Source organism: Populus trichocarpa, chromosome 11 (genome assembly GCF_000002775.5).
Source record: "Populus trichocarpa isolate Nisqually-1 chromosome 11, P.trichocarpa_v4.1, whole genome shotgun sequence".
NCBI lineage: Eukaryota > Viridiplantae > Streptophyta > Magnoliopsida > Malpighiales > Salicaceae > Populus > Populus trichocarpa.
This window is the reverse complement of record NC_037295.2, coordinates 2,195,200-2,220,149: the sequence shown is the minus strand read 5'-3', so window position 1 is coordinate 2,220,149 and position 24,950 is coordinate 2,195,200. Positions and strand designations below refer to the sequence as shown.

Genomic DNA, 24,950 nt, shown 5'->3' with positions numbered 1-24,950 from the left:
ATTAAAATCTGATAAAATAAGTCGACAATATTATAATCAATGAGTGATCTAAATAAAATGAGAGAGATAGATAGTATGAATCAATAAATTAATGATATGGAGAAATAAAAAGTCTCAATACATGGGAACCACTAGAAGGTAGGAAGCGTACATAAACCTAGTGACAACCTGGTTGTTCCCATCACAATAAGTCTTAATAGACCCCTTTTGGGTTGCAAGCTAATGAGTTTAAATTAGTAATTAGATAAAATAAATTCAATAATAAAATAAACCCCTAAACAATGTCTAATGCGCTGAAAAAAAATTTAAATTAAAAATAATTATTTAAAAATAAATAAGTAAAATAATAAAAAAGTCTTCATATTAAAATTCCTCCATGTAGCCTGAATCTCCAATTTTTGTATATTCTTGGCAGATTTGAGTCCTGATTTCAAACATGCCGTTCTCTCTTGTTTGGATAAATTATTAGGCCTACGATATATGGTTGAAAAGTTTTAGATGTCTAGTTTCTATCCCAACTTTAATTGAAGCAAAATTGCACTGGTAGCTCTAAATATGTTCCAAACAATACACGAAGGTCTTATTTGATATATTTGACAATATTAGTTTACTAACTGTGATCCTCTGAAATATTATGTTCTTCAACTCCATTTGACCTGAAAATTTACCACAATATATTTTCATGTATCTAATATTTCCCTATAAAATTTCAACTTTATCCAATATATGGTTTGAAAGATATATTCAATCTTGCAAAAACTAGTCAACAAGCATTTTAAGGCCAAATTTGGACCTGACGTGGTTCATTACAAATTTAGTAAACTCGTAAAATCGGACAGAGTTTACCGAGTTTACCAATTTTACCTATTTGGCACGAGTTAAGTCTGATTTTACTGGTTTTGATTTTTTAGTCTAATTTAACACGTTAGATACATGTTGACTCATAAATTCATAAGATTTTACGAGTTAACACGCGATTTTAATAAACTTGATAACAGTAATTGAAATACATATTCCAACATGTAAAAATTACAAAACAGACCCCTAAAAATCCAAGAATTACAGAGGAAGACTTTTGGGAATGCAGGAATAATGGTGGCGCATCTTCTCCATGTGCGGCCATCATTGGCGGCGCGCAGGTTCACGCGCCGCCGCAAGAAAATCCTGAAAAAAAAAGGGATCTAGAACGATTTCCTCCTCATATAACCTTCTCTACCGGTGATGAGGAGCAATGTCACCTGCAAAAGCAACAAAATCACAACAAGCAGTCTATTCGTTCGAGTCTGTTTCTTGGTTTGTTATTCTTTCCTTCTTCTTCAGATGGCAGATCTGCTGTGGAGAAATCAACGCTGGGAGGAGGGAGATGGTGATACTGTGATGGGGAAGGAGATGCTGATGCTTGGGGAGCGAGATGTTGCTGCTGGAGAAAGGAACATTGTGTGGCTACCGCTGGAGGCTGGTTGAAGGAGATGAAGAAGACAGTGGGGGTTGCCATTGTGTTCGGTTTGGGGAAGGAATGATTATGGGGTTGTTAGGAGGAAGCGAGAGGAAGAAGGCAGACATGTCTGGGTTTATAAGGGAGAGGCTCTATGTTGTCTGAGAGAGGAAATGGAGACGGGAGGCGGCTGGTTTAAGTTTGGCCAACGGGATGGAAGAGCTGAGAGGTGAGAGATAAGATATAGGAAGAAGGAGGAAGGTCAGTGTGCAGGGAGGCTGAGAGAAGGCTGGGAGGGAGTAGGTGGTGGCCGGTTGGTTTAATGAGGTTCTCTGGTTTTTTTTTTTTTTTTGCAAAGGGAGGGGTGCAGCGGCTGGCTTAGAGAAGATGAAAGAGAGGGATTTTTAGGATTTTCTTTTTGTGTCTTCCCTCTAAATTTTTCTCCCCTCTCCCTATAAATTTTTCTTCCCCCTTATTCTCAAAATTTTCTTCATTGTTTTTAAAAACGAGCAATATCAACGTCGTCTCAACGAGGAAAATCGATAATTTTAAAAATGACGCGTTAAAAGTCGAACGCGTTCAAAAGACCTTTGAAATTTAAATTCTTTTGAGACGACCCTGAAAATGCTAAAATGATATAAATATATAAAGAATGTATTTTTTGGGTTTTCGTTGTTTTTTCTATTTTTTTGTTTGTTTTTCAAAAATTTATCAAATATTGAGTCAAAAATTGGATAGCAATAGTTGTTATGATTTTATATTTTTCATCTTTTCTTTGGTTTGTTAACAATATATATTATTTTGTTTTTGTATTGAACATAATAAAGTAAGCATTTTTTATTTTTTTGTATTAATTTGTTGCCTATTTTATTGTTATTATTACAATAATGATTGATTTTTTTGTTGAATTATAATTGTTATTGTTGAATTTTCCGTAAAAATATTAATTGAATATATAAGATTAAATTTAATTAATCTCAATATTGTATATATTGCATAATAGAGTGTTTGATTGTTTTGTTGAATTTTAAGTGTTATTGCATATATCTAGTCAATATTTGCAGGTTTGAACAATTTGGGTAGTCTCCAATATAAGGGAGGTGCTGCCGAATTATTTTTAAAAAAATCAAATTTGATTATGTAATTATTCATCAAATTTGTGTTGACGTTGTCGCACCCTCGTGAAAGTGCGACGTCACGGCGACCCTTCCCGGAGCGGGGAATGAATTTTGGGGTCATTATTTTATGAAAAAGGGAGTCGCCACCTAGTATTATGGTCAATAGGAACCCTAACTAGTCTTTAGAGATTCTAAGGCAAGGGACTGGTTGCGCAAAGGGAAGGTTTTAGCACCCCTAATACGTCATACCTAAGGTAAGCTGCTTGGTGTTTGGTTTGCCTTATAATTGCTATGGTGTTAATGTTTTCTAATCCCATCAGTTTTCCTAGGGTAAATTTGCTACGATGAACAAACTCGGGCTCAAAGTCTAAAAAGAAAGAATCATTGGCCAATGTGGATCATAACTTAAAATATGTCTACAAAGTACCAAGGAGAACCAATGCAGATCTCTTGAAATCTGTGTTTGATTCATATTTTCATGGCTCGTAAACTGTGGAGCCAAAAATTGAAATGTCCCCAATTATAATCGAGGCTTCTTTCAAGGATGTGTGATGACTTATTATTCCTAGAAAAATATTTTGGATATTAACCACTTGGTTTTTTTATCCAAACATTAACAGTGAATAATAATAACAAGTTATTCCCAATAATATTTTGGATATTCACCCCTTTGGGATTTTTTTATCCAAATATTAACAGTGAATAATCCAAACATGTTGTAAAATTCAAAATGCAAGAAAATAATTTTTGTGTTTAAGAAATCCATGCTAAAACACATTTTCTTTTAAACTTGGAATATTTGTTTTTTTCTTAACAAAAAAGGAACGCTCAAAACAATGTTAGGGTATTTGCCGTATGCACGAAAACAAAGTGTTATTATTTTTGTTTTGATAACGGGTATTTTAATACAAGATTTTTATTTTTACAAACAAAAAATAAAATAAAAGAACTACACGAAAAAATAATCTCACCCTTTTTGGGGGAGGGTCCAGCTCGGCGCATGTGACTGGGCTGGACCCAGCTAACCTAGTCGGGTCACTTGCCCAAACCAGTGACCCGGCTAGGCAAACAAGAGGCACGCATAGGCTTTCCCCCCTACGCGTTCCTACTTGGTTGTTGTTTAAGAGAATTATAATTCACTTGAACAGTAACAATGCAAAAGGAATAAACATGCATGCATAGAGACGAAGAGAACAAACCTGGGGACAGAACCGATAGGATGAAGGCGATGTGAAGGCTTGCTGGTTGATCTTATAAGTGTTTTCGTATGTTTAGCCCTCCCTTTTATTGCTTGGTTGTCGTCTGTCTCCTGAGTTTATTTCTGTGTTTTCTCTCTCTACTAGTTCTCTCCTTTCTCCCTCTGTCTGTCTCTACTGGTTTTTCTCCTTTCTCCCTCTGTCCCTTGTTCTCTCCTTTCTTTTTAGGTAAGCCCACGAGGCTTATATAGCCTCTACGCAGCTTTATTTAGGAAACAAAACACACTAATCTAGGATACAATCTCAGGTGACTTGCAATCAAATAAAGCAAATTAGGAAAACAAAATATTCTGATTGATTCTTTGATCTCAGTAATTATTCTCCACATGTAGAATCCTAGCCATTAAATGATGGTGCGGCTCCCCTCTGCATTCTTCCACAGCTGGCATAGAGGTGTTCAAAGTCATTGCCTTGGGACCAAAGATGAAAAACTAACGAGAATGGTTTGTAGGGTTCGTTGCGTACAGAACATTGGTTTGTTCTGCATGCGACGTAATTAATTACCTAGGTTTGGGTTACCCTTGACCCGTTTCATATAGGGGCGGGTCACGACCTAGCTCTTATGGGGTGAGTCGCGATCCATTTAACTTTGGGGTCAGTCTTGACCCATTTTCTCATAGGTCATAACTTGGTCCTTCTCTTCCCAGCTATCGATGATTTATGTTCAACTAAAGACCCCAAAAATTGCCTTTGGGGTCAGCTGAGACCCACTTCTTTGAGGCTGGCATGACCCTTTTCTCCTTGGGTCTAGCATTGGCCTAAATGCCTTTAGGGCTGGCCGAGACCCACTTCTCTGGGGGTGGCAGGACCCATTTGTCCTTGGGTCTACCCTCGGCCCAATTTCCTTTAGGGCCGACCAAGACCCACTCCTTTTAGGGTGGCAGGACACATTTCTCCTTAGGTCGACCTTCGACCCAATTGCCTTTGGGGCCGGCCATGGCTTGGCCCCTTTTAGGGTCGGCCAGGACCCCTCTTCTCTTTGGGTCTGGCCACGGCTTGGCCCCTCTTCTTTGGGCTGGACCCAAAAATGGATAACAACATATGCCCCCTCTTTACAAAACTTGCGAAGCCCGGACTTGTTAAGTGCTTTGCGTAGCAAGTTTTGTAAAGATAAATTGGTTGATAACACATCAAAAATCTATGCTTTCCTAAAGATGTCTCCTAAATTTTTTATTTTCACTGTTTTTTCTAAACAATGGTCCCCATATCGAGTGAACTCCACGTCTTTCTAAACCAATGATCACAATATCGGGTGACTTGCCCATCTTAAAAATTCTTAGAAAATCTCCATGCTTTTCTAAAAAAGATTTCAATATCGGGTGACCTGCCCATCTAAAAACAATTCTTAGAAAAACTCCACACTTTTCTAAAAATAGTCTCAATATTGGGTGACCTGCCTATCTTAAGAATTTTTAGAAAAACTCCACTCTTTTTCTAAAACCAATGGTCACAATATCAGGTGACCTACCCATCTAAAAACATTCTTAGAAAAACTCCACGCTTTTCTAAAAATGGTCTCAATATCGGGTGACCTGCCCATCTTAAGATTTTTAGAAAAACCCCATGTTTTTTCTAAAAAAAAATGGTCTCAATATCAGGTGACCTGCCCATCTTAAGATTTTTAGAAAAGCCCCACGCTTTTTTCTAAAAAATGGTCTCAATATCGGGTGACCTGCCCATCTTAAGATTTTTAGAAAAACTCCACGCTTTTTTTAAAAAATAATCTCAATATCGAGTGACCTGCCTGTTTTGAACTTTAAAAGAAAATCATTTTGCCTTGAGGAATGAAGCAGTGCTGGTTCACAATTCATATTTTTTTCCGTAGTTTTGTTGACCTGAGATTCTGCATCTCAGCGGTTCCCAAAAACTTAGAATTATTTTGGCTTTCATCACACCTTTCCTGCCAGGTTAGTGTTATGACAATATAACATGCATGTTTTTGTTATCTATTTTGGAAACATAGGTCCCCCTTTTCATTGTAGACTTCTTCGAGCTCCTGTTTCCATTTGTTTGCCCGACCTATCCTCTTGAACTGGAACATGCTCCACGCGCTATATTTCCTATCCTTTTTATGCTTGGTGAACAGATCTCTGGTTCCTTACGGGGCCCTTTCTTGCTCCATTGAGTATTGCCTTTTATTATTATTTTAAGAGGAAAACTCAAAAGATTTGGTTTTGTTCATGAAAACTAAAACTTTCAATGCAATCATCATACTTTGTTTTACTCAATTCTCATAAAGGTGTTTCAGAGTTTTTTATGATGATACCCGTTAATGTTGGGCTTTGGTTCACTTTGTATCTCTATGTGCACTTCATGCACTTCATGCCCTCAGTGTGGTGTTCAATAAATGTCAAGTTTAGAATTGGTTTGGTTCTCTCCAATTTGGGAATTGATAAAGTCATCTTGAGCATATTATGATTCCTTAGTCATAAGTAAAAAAAAGTTCTTTAAAGTAAAAAATTTCAAATGCTATGAGATCATGCGCTTTATGAAGAAAAGGTTCTTATAGAGAGAATTCATGGCCGAACTTTATTTTATTGATTGGGAAATTACGGAATCATCAAGCATAGTATTTCTTTACAGAGTCAGGATTCACAGGTCTAACTAGATCTTCTCCATCCATTCTAGATAATTGTAAAGCTCCTCCCGAGAATGCTTTCTTTAACACGTAAAGGCCCTCATAGTTTGGCACCCATTTACTCTAATCTTCTCCTGGTAAACATAATATTTTCTTCAGTATAAGATCTCCTTCGTGGAATTCTCGAGGTCGAACCTTCTTGTCATATGATTTGGCCATCCTTCTTTGGTATAGTTGATGATGACAAATTGCAGCTATCCTCTTTTCACTGATCAAATTCAGCTGTTCATATCTAACTTTTTCCCATTCTACCTCTTCTAGCTCAGAGTCTATCAATACTCTTAATGAGGGGATTTCCACTTTTAAAGGCATCACCGCCTCCATTCCATATACCAAAGTGTACGGGGTGGCTCCTATTGAGGTTCAGACTGCGGTGCGGTACGCGTGAAGGGCAAATGGCAACATCTCATGCCAATCCTTGTAGGTGACTACCATCTTCTGAATAATTTTCTTGACATTCTTGTTAGCAGCTTCTACTGCACCATTCATCTTTGGCTTATACGGTGAGGAATTGGAATGCTTGATTTTCCATCTAGCGCAGAGTTTTATTATCATCTTGCAATTGAAGTTATGGGCATTATCAATTATAATCTTTTCTAGTGGACCATATCGACAGATCAAATCTCCTTCAATAAATTTCTTCACCACTTTTTGCATCACATGAGCAAATGACCCGGCTTCTACCCATTTTGTAAAGTAATTGATAGCTACGAGAATAAACCTATGATCATTGCTGGCTTTTGGGTTGACAAACCCAATCACATCAATTCCCCACATTACGAAGGGCCATGGAGATGTCAAGTTAAACAGAGGCAATGGAGGGGCGTTGATTTTATCATTGTACACTTGGCACTTATGGCATTTTCAGACATAGTCGACGCAATCCTTTTCTAATGTCATCCAAAACTAATCGGCCCTTTGTATTTTTCTAGCCATCATGTGTCTGCTAGCATGGGTTGAGCAAATCCCTTCATGGACTTCCTGTAACGTGTTTTTTGCCTCAACTTCATCTAAACATCTCAACAAAGTCTCGTCAGATGATTTCTTATACAAAATCTCCCCGTTAAGATAACAATCCATTGCCAACCTCCTCAAGGTCTTCTTGTCGATTTTGGATGCCCACATGGGATATGCCTGGTTTTGGACGAAATTCTTGATATCATAGTAACAACGGTTTCCATCTATTTCTCTTTTGACTGAGCAATAATGAACTAGGTTATTTCTGATATCAATGTGTACCGATTGTACCTTGTGCCCAAAGTCTATTCTAGCCAAAGAAGCTAGTGTGGCCAAAGCATCAGCAAATTAGTTTCCTTCCCTTCCTAGATGGGTGAATTCTATTTCCTCAAATTTTCCAGCCAGTTTAGACAGGTATTCTTGGTAAGGCCTTAACTTCTTTTCCTTGGTTTGCCATTCTCTTTTTACTTGGCAAATGATCAGCATTGAGTCTCCATACATATTTATCTTTCTGATATTCAGCTCTAATATAGCCTCTAAACCGAGAATGCAAACTTCATACTCAGTCGTGTTATTGGTGCGCCTAAACTGCAACTTAACTGAAACCGGATACTGTTTCTTATCAGTAGAGATTATCACTGCACCTGCTTCGTTACCACATACATTTACAGTACCATCAAAGTATATAATCCACCAATCTGATTTCCCTTCCTCGACTGAAAGCACATCTTCATCAAGAAAGTCAAAGTTTAATGGCTCATAATATTCCATAGCATGGTCAGCCAGGTGATCAGCAATATCACCCCCTTTCACAGTTTTCCTTGTCATATATACTATCTCATTCTCAGACAATGGAACCTGCCATCTAGTAATTCGGCTCGATAAATAGGGCTTTTCACAGATGTACCTCAATGGGGTCTAATTTGGAAATTAACCACGTAGTATGATACAATATATATTGACGCAATCTCTTCGCAGCCCATGCTAGTGCACAACATAGTTTCTCAATCATGCGGTTGATCGAGTCAACTTAAATTCCAGAATTTGATAGTTTGAACCTGGTGAATTTTCAATTAATATCAATCCTATACATATAGAGTGAAGTGTATGAGTTCATTTTAATTATACTATCAATATAAGATATAAATATTTACAAAAGCAGTAAAAATAAACACTTAATTCTAAGTCTTCACTTTGCTTCCTTCTTGAACTTCTTTCCATTATGTTTGTCGATATGTTTTTTAAATAAACCTGTTTGATTCTTATTCTCAACAATGAAAATATTAGTTCAATTTTCATTTAATTTTTATCATTAAAATATAAAGGAATATTAATATGTGACTTAAAGGTCAACAATCATCCTCTTTTTTATGATGACAATTAATATATAAACTTAGATGTAAAAATGAGTCTCCCCTATATTTTTCAATATATTATCTTGGAGACATTAACAAAGAGAATCAATATAAACTTGTACTTTTTCCCCTTTGTAAAATAGTTATATTCTCTCCCTCTTATTCATATTGTTTATATCTATATTATCTCCCCCTTCATCCGCAAGTTTTCTCGTGTTATAACATATATATATATATATAAATGATCAATGGATACCACTTAAATTCCTTCCCACCTAGAAACAATTGGTGGTTTCTTGGCATTTTGATGAGGGGTGAAAATGCCTTAAGATGGCTATTTATTTGATTCACTTAGAAACTTATGGATATTTATATATTTAATTTAATAGAATTGGATTTGTTATTCAGTTTAGCAATATCAAACTAAAGGCAAATATATGATTTGATTTAATTCGAGACAGGTATAGAGATGAATGAGTGTTTCATCCAACCCTATCTCGATTTGGTTTTTTAACTTCTTTATATATATATATATATATATATATATATATATATATATATATATATTAACAATACTCTAAAAGATGTGGGGAAAGTACTGTAGCTTTCCCTACGCCTTTTAGACTTTCCCTATTATTAATATATTATATTATTATAATAATTATTATATTATAATATATACTAAAAAGTAAATAAAACGCTGAGTTTTTTTTTATTTTTTTTTGTTTTTATCTTTTAATGAGTTTTTTTTTTAATTTTTTTTGTTAATGTTAAATTTTTTTTATTTAGTTGTCGGACTTTCATGACACGGATTCCGGGTTTGATGGGTTAACCTGATTTGATGAGTTAATCCGAAATTTTTTTTCTTTTTAATTTATTTTTTTCGTTTAGTTTAGTTTGTTAATGTTAAATTTCTTTCTATTTAATTATCAGACTTTCATGACACGTATCCCGGACTTGACGGGTTAACTTGGTTTGACAGGTTAACCCAGTTAATTCTGGGTAAACCTGTCAATTTATTTTTCTATTTAGTTATCAAACTTTCATGACGCGAATCTCAAGTTTGACGGGTTAATCTGGTTTGAAGGGTTAACCCAGTTAATTCAGATTTTTTTCTTTTTCTTCATTAGTTTTTTTCTTCCTATTGGTTTTTTTTCTTTGTTTTTTTCTTTTTAATTAATCTATTTAATTATCACACTTTTATGACACGACCTTATAACCAGACCCACATCCAATGCTCTTAGGTTCGGTGTTGCAACCAGACTCACTTAAACTTAAGCCATGTAAGTTTAATATTATTATTAATATTATAAATATTACTCTTGGGTCAAGCGTTGCAGCTAGACCCAAGGCTTTTGAGTATATCTTTGCAGAAAGACCTAACACTCTTAGATCTTAGTCTTTTTTGATATTTTTTATGCAAGAAAAAAAAATAACCCGTGGCGTGTATGCCTTTGTTTTTTTTTTTTCCTTTTTTTTTTCCTTTTTAAGTCTTTTACCGTGGACTGCATGGTGCAGTTCACAGTGAAAAAACTTATGCCTTTAGTTTATTTTTTTTTCTATAGTTTCTTAATATTAAATTTTTTCTGTTTAATTATCAGGCTTTCATGACACGGATCCCATGTTTGATGGTTTAACCCAGTTGATTCGGATTTTTTTTCTTTTTCTTCATTAGTTTTTTTCTTCCTGTAGGTTTTTTCTCTTTGCTTTTTCCTTTTTAATTAATCATTTTTTTAAATTTAGTTCATTAATATTAATTTTTTTTTTCTATTTAGTTATCACACTTTCATGACACGAATCCCAGGTTTGACGGGTTAACCTAGTTGATTCAGATTTTTTTTCTTCCAATTTCATCTTTTAATATTGTATGCAATCCACAATAAAAAAGACTGATGCCTTTAGTTTTTGTTTTTGCTTTTTTTTCTTTTTATGCCTTTCACTATGAACTGCACAGTGTAGTCCACGGTGAAAAGGCTGATGTCTTTTTTTTTAATTAATTTTATTTATTTAGTTTGTTGATGTTAAATGTTTTTCTATTTAGTTATCACACTTTCATGACACGGATCTTAGGTTTGACGGGTTAACCCAGTTAATTCAAAATTTTTTTCTTTTTCTTCTTATAAGTTTTTTTTTCTGTTATTTTTTCTTTTGAATTAATATTTTTTTATTTAATTTATTTCATTAATATGAAATTATTTTCTATTTAGTTATTGGTTGATGCTTTTTTTTCTATTTAGTTATCTTAGGTTTGGCTAATTAGAGAAATGTTTTTTTTCTTTTTGCTTTTTCGTTGTTTTTATGCTTATGACACTACTTTGCAGCTAGACCCACGTCCAAGGCTATTGAGTCTGGTATTGCAGCCAAACCCACTTAAACTTGGGTCATGCAAGTTTAATGTTGTTATTAATATTATAAATATTACTTTTAGGTCAGGCGTTGCAGCCAAACACAAGACTCTTGGGTATAGTTTTGCAGAAAGACCTAACACTTTTAGATCCTAGCTTTTTTTGATATTTTATGCAAAAAAAATTGACCCGCGGCATCGCGCGGGTCATGTAACTAGTATATATTTATATGTTGTAATTTTATTTTACAGTTTAATGGATGGATTTTTAGTTTCAATTATAAATTTAAATTTTAGACCTTATTTTATTATTTTAAATATTTTGTTTGAAGTGTAACATGTATTTCCTATAAAATAAAATTTAAATTGAAGAATATTATTAAACATTATTTTCAAAATTATTGGACTAAGATTTAAACTTTTTCGAATTTAGGAGTTGTTATAGCACCGCAATTCATGGAAGGAATCATGGAGATGTTTTAGATATTTCAAAACAAAAACGAATGGAGTAAAATCTGGTTCTAATTGACGCGTGACGTCCCTATCGTTATCTCACGATTTTGAAGTCATACCTCTTTTCTTTCTTTTTTTTCAAAACAAAGATGACTTTATCCAGTTGGCGTATACAAGCAACAAAGCAATTCTATGCACAGATAACTTTTCACACCATTCTTTTCACCATATTGTGTCGATGTTCTTTATTAATTTTTGGTTTTACATTTCTCAACAACAAATGCATTTCAAACATTGGGAACTTTTTTTTCTCTCCAATTTCTATGTTTTATCTACTGGGAATTTAAAATTTTTTTAAATTTAAAATTTATATAGACTCACACATTTTATATTTAATTTTTATAAAATAAATAGAAATAACCATTTAATTATTAAGATTTTAATATCATATTAAAAAACTAATTTAACCCAATAGGATGTTCATTGATGTGATACTTAGTGTATTTATATTTATATTTAAAATCAAAATCAAAATGCATTTTCCTTCCCTTAACCAGCTGCAGTGAAGAGCACTCAAGCAATCAATTCGGTCATAAATAGAATAAGAAAACCAAACTTCGAAAGGGACAAAAAAAAAACTATTAAATAAAAGATCAAAATTAATTAATTAAAATTTTCCAAGCCATAGCCCTGCCCCGAGCATTCGGTTTTGGTTTTCGTGGTGCATGATTTTGTTTATAATAATAATGTTACCGTTAAAATTAATTCGAGAATTACAATGGTAATTTTATTGGAATTTTATATTATTTCAGTAATTCTATTAATATTATATATAATTTTTTTAAAATAAAACAAACAATGCAATTAAGAAATTAAAACAGAATTAAAATAAAATTAAAAAATTTTATTCTTAATTTCAAAAAAAAATATTATTAAATAGAATTTATCTATCTAGTGGATAAAATATAAAGAATGAGACAAAAATGAATCTTTACCAGAAATGAGAGAACAAGGTGGAACATAGATACTAGTGAGATCGATATGCCAACAACTGCTCGAGGATATTCAATTTATTCCTTAGATTGGCTTCTTCAACCCTAAGTTGGGTTGTCTTAGCATGAATTTATTCTTGTACAATTACATGGATGACTGATGATTACAGGCTCGATCGAGGTTATAGGGTCAAAGACACTTCAACCCACTTGTATATCCTTGTTCGTAGTGTTAGAAATTAATACTGTAACTTGATTTATATACGTACTAGTAGATTCAACATCCAACCATAATTCAAATTGAGTTTTGGATGGGTTGAAGAATCGTCTCCCTATTTCTTATACAATCAAGTATTATATGTTTCTTGAAAAAAAAAACTAGTCATAAAATAAATAAAAAATAATAACTAAAAAAATGTTTAAATTGTGAAATGTTTTCATCAAATAACTCATCATTTTTTTTTCATTATATTACGCCTATATTATAAAATCAAACTCAATTTCATCAAATGACAAATAAATATAATTTTTTAAAATCACAAACAAACCCTAACAAGTACAAAATTATACCTTTATACCATAAATTTCTCAAGGAAAAAGGATAGGGAAACATAAAAAACAAGTAAATATACAAACAAACTATATATACTACATAAAAATATCAAAAAATTAACATAAAAAAATAGGTTATAATAAAAAATAAATAAATTTACTTATTTGATGTGACAAGTCTTCAAAAGAACAGGGATACTAACACAATGAATGTTAGAGTGACTGAATTTGTGATAAAAAAAGAAGAAGCTAAATTTGTGATAAAATAGGTTACAACCTATGAAACATTTTTTATTAATTGGTTATTTACCTTGATTATTACTTAACATACCCTGTCAAACCAATGATAATTTAATTTTCATGAGCATATATTAACATCACTTGTATTGTCATGGTAGCCTCGCCTGCTTATTAAAGTGACCATTATCAATAAACAATCATTATTAATCAATAATTAGGTTGAGCTTATTGTATGCTTGCAACCTAAAAATATTACGGGAACAACCGTAAATCAAATTCAAAGTCAAAATTTCATGTTTTCTTCTCGGATATAACAATAAACAAGAAGCAAATACTCCAAACAGAAAAGTTATGCCACAAAAGGCACAACTATGGTTTTCATAACAATAAATTATAGAGTATTTGACCTATTTGAATATTTGACTAATAGAGACTTAAAGGAAGATGAATCAATAATTCAAGATTTGATGAATCATTGAAATAAAATAATAAATAAAATAGAAGGCAGACAATAAAAAAATTAAAAACACAGTGTTTTAAAGTGATTGAATAGACGCGATATAAAGTCATATGCCAAAAAAAAAAAGTTAATATTTAAAGTAAGATATAATTAACTTGCTCTAATACAATGTAGAAGTTTAGAATATAAAAGAATTTTACAATTCCATAATTTAATTATATATTTTTTATTCAACTCATGTAGAAATTATATTGCCATACAACAAAATATATAATGAAATAGAATAGAAGAAATTATACATGATGTTTCATCATCTTCCTTAAGATGAGTGAAATAACTTTGTGATTGTCTTGAATTAATTGTTCAATCCCTTGATTTCTTCCTTTTGTTAATAAGGAAACAATCAAGAATATTTACTAGATTATTTCCTTAACAATAACAAACCCCATTCTTTCGCTATATGATGAGGAAATTATCGGCCTTCATCTAACTCAGTAATTGAAATCTCATTCTTCGATGGTGGGACAGTCTTAAGCTGGGATTGCGTCATCCTTGAAGTATAGCTGATCAATGAAGAAGCTGGTTGATATGTTCTTCTGCTAATAAAAAATGCTGGTTTAGAAGGTATTTGTAAAGTAAAAGAAGAGTTGCTTAGCATCAGAAGAACTGAAGCCATTGTCGGCCTGTCAGCTACATTTTCTTGAACGCAGAGTAACCCGATGTGGATGCATCTCATCATTGCAGCTGTTGAGTCGTTCCTCAAAATGGGATCTATAAGATCTAAAGCAGTCCCTTCCCTCCAACGTCTCCATGCCTACAAAATTTATCCGAAGTGAATTCACAATATTGAAGGGTAAATCTTTCAATGATGTGTTTGATTTGTAGATAGTTGTACTTACATGGCTCGTAAGGTGCTCCATGTCATCTCCATCGCGGAAACTAGGTTTTTGACCGCTCACAATCTCCAAGACTAGCACTCCAAAACTAAACACATCTGACTTGACCGAGAACTGTCTTTGCCTTGCATACTCTGGAGCAATATAGCCACTGAAATGGTACATTAACAGATCTTAGTTGCAATGGTGCAATCATAAGCATTCAGTATTCACACCTCTTTCATTATTGCTATAAATTAGACTTACAAGGTTCCAGCGATCCTCGATGCAGCATCATGAGTTTGATCAGTTTTCATTAACTTTGCCATTCCAAAATCCGAAATTTTAGCATTCATCTTTCCATCTAACAGAATGTTGCTAGGCTTGAGATCACGATGAATAATCCGGAGCTGAGAATCTTGATGCAGGTACAGAATCCCTCTAGCTATGCCTTCTATGATTTTGTAGCGCTTCTCCCAATCCAGGATGAATCGTTTGTTTGGATCTAAGCGTACATAAAATGAGAGCTTCAGAAACTTCGGAAAACTTGTCTATAGAATTTGACACTAGTTATAATTCTCTTACAAACATGAATTGATCTTGATAAAAAAAAATGATGAGGGAAAAAAAATTATAAGATAATATGGAATTCAGTATTACCATGTATAAATTGATCGAGACTTGAATTAGGCACAAACTCGTAGATTAGAAGCTTTTCTGTTCCTTCCAAGCAGAACCCCAGTAACCTAACAAGATTCCGGTGATCAAGTTTGGCTAGTAGCCGTACCTCATTCTTAAATTCAACTTCTCCTTGCCCAGAATTACTTGATAATCTCTTTACAGCTATAGCTTGTCCGTCTGCAAGTATACCCTGAAGCATATATCCATTGAGAAAAAGAAATAGAGAAAATTAAGTGCATCAATTTGAAATATGAATTAACCTTCAAAGTTCTTTTTTTAAAAAAATAAAAAAAATCGATACCGTTTATCTGCTACTAGTTATAATAAAGTACCTTGTAAACAGCACCAAAACCACCTTGTCCAAGCTTATTATCATCAGAGAAGTCGTTTGTTGCAAGTTTGATGGTGGCGAATTTGAATTCCCAGCATTTTGTGATACTAATTTCGTCGAAATCTTCACAAAAAGCAAGTTGTTAATGTTTTGTTTCCAAAGTTAATTTGTAGGATGTTTGGAAGAAAAATAAATTATCTAGTGAATTTGATTCGTATTAATGAACCCAAGCTGTTTATTATGTAAGAACCAATAAGCAATAACTTACTTTTGACCTCTTGCTTTGGCTTCCTAAAACAGAAAATGGTGAGAATAAGGATAACAAGTGCCAAGAAGATAGCTGTAGGGACGATGGTAACAATAACTGTCCGAGAAGCAGTATTCTCCTTCCCTGCAAAGCACAGCCATGTTTAAGATAGAAATTACAGAAGCTGAAACTGGAAACCGTGAAACAAGTGAAATAATTTCAGTATAGAAAAAGAAGTTAGCCTACCTTTCCTGATTGTGGTATTGGTTGGCGGAGGAGAACTAATAACAAATGGTGGAGATGGAGATGGAGATGGTGGAGATGGAGATGGAGATGGAGATGGTGGTGGAGATGTTACTTGAGGAAATAAGTCGTAGATGGGATACAAATCCCACCGAAAAACACAGTTTGGTTTCTGGACAATACCTCCTTGATGCCCGTAGCAACAACTTTTATAGTCATTTACGGATTGTTGTAGGCAAACACTGCAATTACTCGGTGATACATCAGGAGTGCACTGCATAAATACATAAGCTTTTTGATTGGATGGTAGGTCTGCTGTCTCAACTGCTGGCATAAGCCTGGATGAGCCCGTGGAAGCGTTTTTAACCGTTTCTCCCAAACCACTCCAAAATTGTTCAAACTGTCTAAAAGTTGCGTCAAGGATACCCACATTATATAGAATGCTATTAGGAGATTGCTCAAGTGATCCTAAAAAATAACGATTCGCATAATGTACAATACATGGAAGTGGATTCCCTCCCCATGAAATTGCTTCTTTTTGGTTTGGACATCCCGCCGTGAGAGTTTGAATAGCAGAACTGACGCATCTGGAACAATTTTCAGCTGATGGGGAAGCCATACAGAGCACAAGACCATAAACTGTGTCATTGCCTAAACCTATTGTAGTATTGTAGAAACCCCCATTGTTTGTGACATTGGAAGCTAGTGAACGGAGAACAAGGTCTCGGTTTTTTGCGTAGGTGCTATTAGCTGTAAAGTTTCCTGTGTTATAACAGACTTCAGCACCGGTAAGAGTGATGCTTACGATAATAACATGAAAAAGAAGAGAGACGATAGTTTTAGAACCCATTTCATCAGAGGAAATATTAACTGCTGTTCACAATTTCTTTCTTCGTGAAAGAAATCCCTTGCATAGATGGTATTTTATATACCAAGAGGCTATTGGCCACATTGGCATGGCCAATTTGTCAACGAATTTAGGACAAAAAAAGAGGTAGCAATTTCGATGGTGCCATCTATTGGAAAGTACTATCTTGACTTTCCGCGTAAGAATCGATCAAGAAGTTTTGAGGTTAAATCGTGGGATTTTCTTAGAGAAATTCAAGTGATTAATTGATTTATTACAAAATAAATCTAATTGATTTCTTTCTCTGTTTTCATGAATTTTTTTAAAAAATCTATTTATATATCAATGCATTTTTTATGACTTTTGTATCTATAAAGTAAGCCCCATTGCCAAACCATGTTAATTTTCTTTGTGCCTTTATTATTTATTCATTTTTTATTGCGGTGACTCGATTACTCTTTCTATTATTTATTTATTTATTTATTTATTTATTTATTGTAGTTTTAGTTTTATGGCAAAGGTAGTGGGTGGGAAATGATCGGTAGCACAGTGTGAAATGGCGACTTTACTTGTGGTCCCAATTCCTGACTGCTTAATTGCCTTTAGACTGTTTAAAATTCTTCAAAGACTCCGTGGAAGACATAGACACATTGGCTGTGACACAAAAAAAAAAAAAAAGTCAATAGACTCAGTCACATAGAGCTGTTTTTTTTTCGTCCCATACTAACTTCTTGTTTGGTTTGAAGACTTACCGGATGTCCCACACTGTGTTAGAATTTCAAAACTTTGACGTTGGAATAGCAAAACTGGACCTACCAGATGTCCCACACGCCCACACTAGCGTTGCTTTGTTAGAATTTCGAAATTTTCATGTGAATAGCAAAACAATGTCATTAATTAATCACTATAAACAACACGTTAGCATAAATACCCATGCATGGTCGTAGTTAACATTATAAAATTATTTGTAACTTTTCCATTGTTATTAATCTGTCATAGCAGCAGGTCAATATTAAAATCAAGTATCAAATTGTCTAAATAGAAGTTAACTCAACATCATCAAATTAATTTAAAAGGTCTAAAGATATTTTGAATAATAGATAAAAACATGAGTAGACTTAATTAAAAAAAAAAATCAGCATGACATAGTTTCTTATTTTATTTTTAGACGAAGATCAAGCAAATCATCCCTCGACCAACCAACATGGGTTAAAAGCAAAAATCACGACTCAGGTAAAAGGCACAGTCAAGATGTGTTAACCTAAGCGATTAGTTGTCATTTTTCTTCCCCCTATCCTTATTCTCTCCTTGGCTAGCCCTCCACAAGGCCTGGGTTGGGTTGTCTTAGAGTCTATATTGAAGAGGAGTTAGATAATTATGGACTAAACTGAAAGGAAAGGGCTAAGACTAAGGTAAGAAGCAATTTTATGCTGTTCTAGAAATAAGGTAACAATACACCTAGGGGAGATTAGGTGTAACACTAATAATAACAAATATTACAATTAATTAAAATAAAAACAATTAACCAACAATATAATTAAAGTGCTTCAAGTAACTGGTATAGGCAAAGAAATTACAAAATCATTTTTAATGTGGTTCGGCAAGCCTACATCAACACCTCAAGTACCAAAACTGTACTTGAGTATTGTATTCTTTCACTAGTCCAAGTTCAAAGAATACAATAATCATTTGATGAATTCACACCAAGATCTTTACACCATTTGAATATATTTTCTCTCCAAGATTTTTCTACCATTTGAATATATGCACTTTTAAAGATTTTTTCTTGGTGACAAAACCTCATCAATGCCAAAAATTTTATTCTAACTCTCAAAAGATTACAATGATGATTTTGTTTACAGTAAAAAAAAAAAAAAACTCTCTCAAAGAGTGGATAAAACAATTAAAGCTTGTATCTTTATAATTCACTTAATAACACTTAAAATATTTGAGACAAAATCATCCTAATTGATATCAATATAACAGTGTTGTCACGGTTAGTCCTAAATTGGTATTAATCCTATATCACACCCGACATTGCGGTGCTCTTAAAAAATTAAATGTGAGGGAAAGAATAGAATTTCTGGCATCTTATTCTTAAAGAAAAGATCTCGTTTAAAGAGTTGTCAACTAGTATTATGGTCATCAGGAACCCTAACTAGTTAGCAGAGATTTTATGGTATTGAACTACTTACGCAAAATGAAAGATATTATCATCCTTTAAGCATTCTACCTGAGGTAGGTTGAATTGCTGATTTTGTATTGAATTGCTAAGGGTTTGTTATATTATGTTACTGATGATAATATTTCTAACTGTAGCATCAATGAATATTCAACTACAGATACTTCCAACTCTAGTGTTGAGAAATATTACGTAATAAAAAAAAACATATGGTATTCTTACCTCGAGCGTTAGTGAATAAACCAGTAAAATAAATTTAAAACAATGCATAAATATTTTTTATTTTAATTTTTTTTACAAGAAGAAAAAAAATTGTATCATATACCGGAATTGTATTTCAAAATAAAAATTCATAGATTAAATATGCAGTGAAATATCTAAAACAAAACAACCCAAAAAAAAGTGCAAGGGATTCATAAATAAATCAACGAAGATATTCATTTTTTTTCTTAAATTTTCTGATATAAAAAAAAAGCTTGTTTGACCAAATATCAAAACAAAAAAGAATGAAATCAAAAAGGTAAAACAAAAAGGTATGTACAAATTGAACCGGCAGGGTTGAGACCTAATTCAGCCTCAGCTTTTTTTAGGCTGGGGGCTGCACTGGACCCAGCTGGTCCAAGCCAGTTACCCGGCTGGCCATTGCTTTTTTACCCGCAAGCGTGCGTGAACTGCTCACAAGAACATAGTAATTAAAATGCAAAGGGGAGGGAAAACGCAGGGAGGGCTGGCCGGCTGATGCTGTTTTCTCCTCCTCTATTTTCCTCTTGTTCTTCCTCTAGTCTTCTTTCTCTCTGCCCTCTTTTTTTACTTTATGGGTTCCTTCTGATAAGGATAACGTTCACAATACTAAGATTGTGGATAAACACTGATATTTGTCACACAGTGTTTCATTGTTTCCAGTTCTCTGTTCGTTCCTGTCTCTGCATTGTTCCTATCTCTGCAGATGAATCCTTTTGTAACTACAACTCTTATAAAGAGTTTCCATTGTAACAGACTTTACGTGTATATATATGGCTGAGAAAACACTGTTTTACTCAAGCAATTTCAGTTGTAATTTAATTCTTTCATGGTATCAGAGCGTCTCATAGCTAACGCTTCCAACGATCCTATGGCTACTGCTTCAGATTTTTCTCCTTCCGCTGCATTTCATCTTCCAGCTCAAGTTATTTCCATCAAACTCGATGGAAGTAATTTCCTTGCCTAGAGTGCTCAATTGCTTCCTCTGTTTCGAAGTTATGGACTCATGGGAATTGTTGATGGTTCTGATCTTTGTCCTCCTCAATTTTCCAGCGAAGAACATAAAGTCCAAGGTATTACTAATTCTACTTGTATGGCTTGGCAGTATAAGGACCAAACAATACTTGGATGGATTATCTCCTCATTATCTCCTTCGGTGGTTTCCACCATTGATGGCCTTGAAACTTCTCGTCTTGCTTGGCAAGCCCTTGGTGCATGTTTTGCTGCACCATCAACTTCTCGAATTTCTCTTATCAAGCGAAAGTTGCAATCTTTGCAACAAGGCTCCTTATCTTGTCAGAAATTTCTGGATGAAATCAAAACTCTTGCAGATGAACTCACTGCTGTTGGCAAACCTATTGATGATTCTGATCTCATATTATATGTTCTCAATGGTCTCAACTCTTCATTTCATTCATTTGTCACAACGTATATGCTCCTCTCCAAAGAGAAATCCATGTCTTTTTCAGATTTTCATGCAGAACTACTGAACCATGACCTTATGCAACAATTTCATAGTCAGTCTCTTCACCATGAGGCAGGTTCCTATGCTCTTTACTCACATAAACCTGCAGCCAAAATAGGTTCTCGTCACAGCAGTAATAAATCTCGCTTCTCAGGGGCATCTAAAGGATCGGGTAGTGCTTCCTCTCAGTTTCGGCAGCCTCTACCTCACCTCCCACACCCATCTTCATCAGCTCCTTCTGACTCTCGTTCCCGATCTCCATGCCAAATCTGCAAACGAGAGGGACATTAGGCCTTGGATTGCTTTAACCGCATGAATTACTCTTTTCAAGGACGTCATCCTCCCACTGACTTAGCTGCCATGGTTGCAGAAGCCAATACAACTTATTTAACTTAACATCAATGGTATGCGGACAGTGGTGCTAATATTCATGTTACCTCAGATATTGCTAATCTTGCAACTTCTCACCCGTATGAAGGTGATGCTTCCGTGGGCGTAGGTAACGGTACAGGTTTGCACATTTCTCATACTGGCAATGCTTCTATTAAAACCCTCTCTTCTACTACTCTTGCCTTAAATAATGTTGCTTATTGTCCTCAAGCATCAGCTCATCTCCTTTCTATCAATAAATTCTGTCAGGATAATAATGTTCTTTTTGAACTCACTGGTTCTGATTTTTCTGTTAAGGATATCCTGACGGGGAACACGCTCCTGACGGGACCAAGTGATAATGGATTGTATCCAATCAACCTTCGTCAACTATCTGCTTCACCATATCATGCTCTCACAATGACTGTTGGCGTCAAGGCTCCTACTTCCATCTGGCACTGTCGCCTGGGCCATCCTTCCCCAGAAATTCTTCATCGTGTTATTTCCAAATTTTCTCTTCCAGTTAGTGATTCTATCAATAAAACATCAATTTGTGCACCTTGCCAACTAGGCAAGTCTAAACAATTGCCCTTTTCTGATTCATCAAGAGAATCCACTGCTCCCCTAGAAATAATTCACTCTGATGTCTGGTCCACTTCCACACCTTCCTTGAGTGGTTGTCGATATTATGTTATTTTTATTGATGATTTTTCTCGTTTTTGTTGGATGTTTCCTATTTCAAATAAGTCTGATGTTTATTCTACATTTGTTAAATTCAAACTTTTAGTAGAGAAACAATTTCAATTCACAATTCGACAATTTCAAAGTGATAATGGTGGTGAATACTGTTCCACCATTTTTAAACAGTTTTTAAGGGATAATGGAATTTTTCATCGACTATCATGTCCTCACACTTCTCAACAAAATGGCCTCGCTGAGAGGAAACATCGTCATGTTATGGATATGGGACTTACTCTTCTAGCTCAATCAGGCTTATCAAAGAAATTTTGGGTTGATGCTTTTCTCACCGCTATCTTTATCATTAATCGACTACCCACTAAAATTCTTGATTATGTTTCATCATATGAACGTCTTTTTCATCTTCCTCCAGACTTCACATATTTTCGAGCTTTTGGATGTCAATGTTTTCCATGTCTTCGTCCTTACACAAATGATAAATTATCATATCGTAGCATGCCTTGTATTTTCATTGGTTATAGCTCCAATCACAAAGGATTTCGGTGTTTAGATCCTTCGTCCAGACGTGTCTATATCTCTCGAAATGTGATTTTTGACGAAGAGCAATTTCCTGCACACTCCATTATCACAGGTCCTGCCAACTGCGTCTCCTCCTCAGGTAAGTCTCCAGGTCTGTTCTTCACTCCTCCTTCACATATTTTCTCCTCATCCTCTGATTTTCCTCCTCCCCCAGCAACTTCCTCACCTACCCAGGCTCTTGCTGACCTTACCTTACATGATATTCATACTGCTCCAGCTGTTAATTCAAATGAATACCATCTCCACTCCTCTCTCCCATCTCTCCATTCTGGCCAACCCGAATCTTCTGAATCCGTTCCAATACCTAGTGCACCAGCTCTTAGTCCTTCTTCTGACCACCACCACAATGCCATCTTTAACCTCCAAAATGGTGCCCTGTCTACTCATGAGCCTTCCACAAAAATAATCACTAGATCACAGACTGGTCATCATAAGCCTCGTAGGTTCCCTGATTTTCATTTATATTCCACTCGTCACCCCCTTCAAGCTTTGCATGCAGGTTTGGTTTGTGTTGAGCCCAGTTCCTACGCTCAAGCAGAATCCATACCTGAGTGGCGTGCGGCAATGGACAGTGAATTTCAGTCCTTGTTACAGAATGACACATGGTCACTATGTTCTCGTCCCCCTGGTAAGAATTTGGTTCCATGTAAATGGGTTTTTAAACTCAAACGGCGACCTGACGGAAGTGTTGAACGTCACAAGGCCAGATTAGTCGTTGTGGGATATCTACAGAGAAGTGGGGTTGATTTTCTTGACACATTTAGCCCAGTCATCAAGCCTTCTACTATCCGAATGGTTCTTACCATCGCTATGTCTTTCAACTGGGATATTCGTCAACTTGATGTCTCTAACGCCTTCCTTCATGGTGTGTTAGAAGAGGAAGTTTATATGACACAACCCAAAGGATTTGTTGATCCTGCACACCCCGAATTCGTTTGTAAGCTTCATAAATCTCTTTACGGGTTGAAACAAGCTCCTCGTGCCTGGTTTAATCGACTGTCCACTGCTCTTTTGGCTCTTGATTTTCAAAGTTCACAAGTTGATCCCTCATTATTTGTCTGTCATCGTGGCAATGTCCATGCATTCTTCTTAGTTTACGTGGATGACATTCTGGTTACCTCAAATGATCAGGATTTTATTACCACTCTTATATCTCAATTACAACTTGAGTTTGCTATGAAAGATCTTGGCCAGTTGACATATTTTCTGGGAATTGAGGCCATACGCAATTCATCAGGGTTACATCTTCGACAAACCAGGTATATCATTGATCTTCTGGACCGTGTGCAACTCACTGGTATCCGCCCATACCGTGCACCTTGTGTCTCCAGGTCTAAGCTATCCAAGTTTGATGGAGAAAGTATTCCAGACCCATCTGAATATAGGCAAACAGTGGGGGCTTTACAGTATGTAACTCTCACACGCCCTGACATTGCATATTCAGTAAATCAACTCTGTCAACACATGCAAGCGCCTACTTCTGCTCACTGGACAGCAGCCAAACGTGTGCTACGATACTTAAAACACACACTTGATTATGGTCTCTTCTACAGACCGGGTTCTTTTGCAATCAATGCCTATTGTGACTCTGATTGGGCCGGTGATCCTGACGACAGACGCTCCACCTGTGGCTATGGTGTTTTTGTTGGGTCCAATCTCATATCTTGGTCTGCTAAGAAACAACCTGTAGTGTCAAAATCCAGTACTGAAGCTGAATACAGGTGTTTGGCTCTAGTGACAGCTGAGGTGTATTGGCTGAGAATGTTGTTGCATGAGTTGCAGGTTTCTCTTGCTTCTGCTCCAGTCGTATGGTGTGACAATATAAGTGCCTTAGCTCTTGCCTCCAATCCTATTTTCCATGCCAGATCAAAACACATTGAAGTGGATTACCACTTTGTCAGAGAAAAGGTGGCCAACAAAGATATACTACTTCAACACGTTCCCACCTCTCTACAACCTGCAGATATTTTTACCAAGGGACACACGGCTGATCGGTTCTGTTATCTCCGGGATAAACTTTCTGTGACAGATATCCCTGCCAGTTTACGGGCGAATGATAAGGATAACGTTCACAATACTAAGATTGTGGATAAACATTGATATTTGTCACACAGTGTTTCATTGTTTCCGGTTCTTTGTTCGTTCCTGTCTCTGCATTGTTCCTATCTCTGCAGATGAATCCTTTTGTAACTACAACTCTTATAAAGAGTTTCCATTGTAACAGACTTTACGTGTATATATATGGCTGAGAAAACACTGTTTTACTCAAGCAATTTCAGTTGTAATTTAATTCTTTCACCTTCCTCTTCTCTGATCTCTCTCTCTCTCTCTCTCTCTCTCTCTCTCTACTGTGTTTGCTCTGTTTTTTTTTTTTGTGTCACCTGTGTTTGTT

General features: G+C 35.1%; 1 protein-coding gene across 34 annotated transcripts in view; it reads right to left on the bottom strand.

Moving 5' to 3' along the window:
* Positions 1-24,950, bottom strand: part of LOC18108790 (cysteine-rich receptor-like protein kinase 29) — a 91,471-nt gene that overhangs the window by 43,723 nt on the left and 22,798 nt on the right. For 3 of the 34 annotated variants that reach the window (XM_052445601.1, XM_052445600.1, XM_052445598.1), the window contains exon 1: positions 16,181-17,161. The exons of 24 other annotated variants lie outside the window; for them this stretch is intronic. In XM_052445601.1, the coding sequence (XP_052301561.1) occupies positions 16,181-17,027 (847 nt within the window). In that variant the 5' untranslated portion in view covers positions 17,028-17,161. Of the gene's footprint in view, positions 1-13,911; positions 14,615-14,699; positions 14,848-14,942; positions 15,181-15,335; positions 15,547-15,688; positions 15,811-15,955; positions 16,079-16,180; positions 17,166-24,950 lie in introns of those variants that run through there. 7 more of the 34 variants (XM_024581279.2, XM_052445603.1, XM_052445602.1 and 4 more) reach the window with 5 other exon arrangements.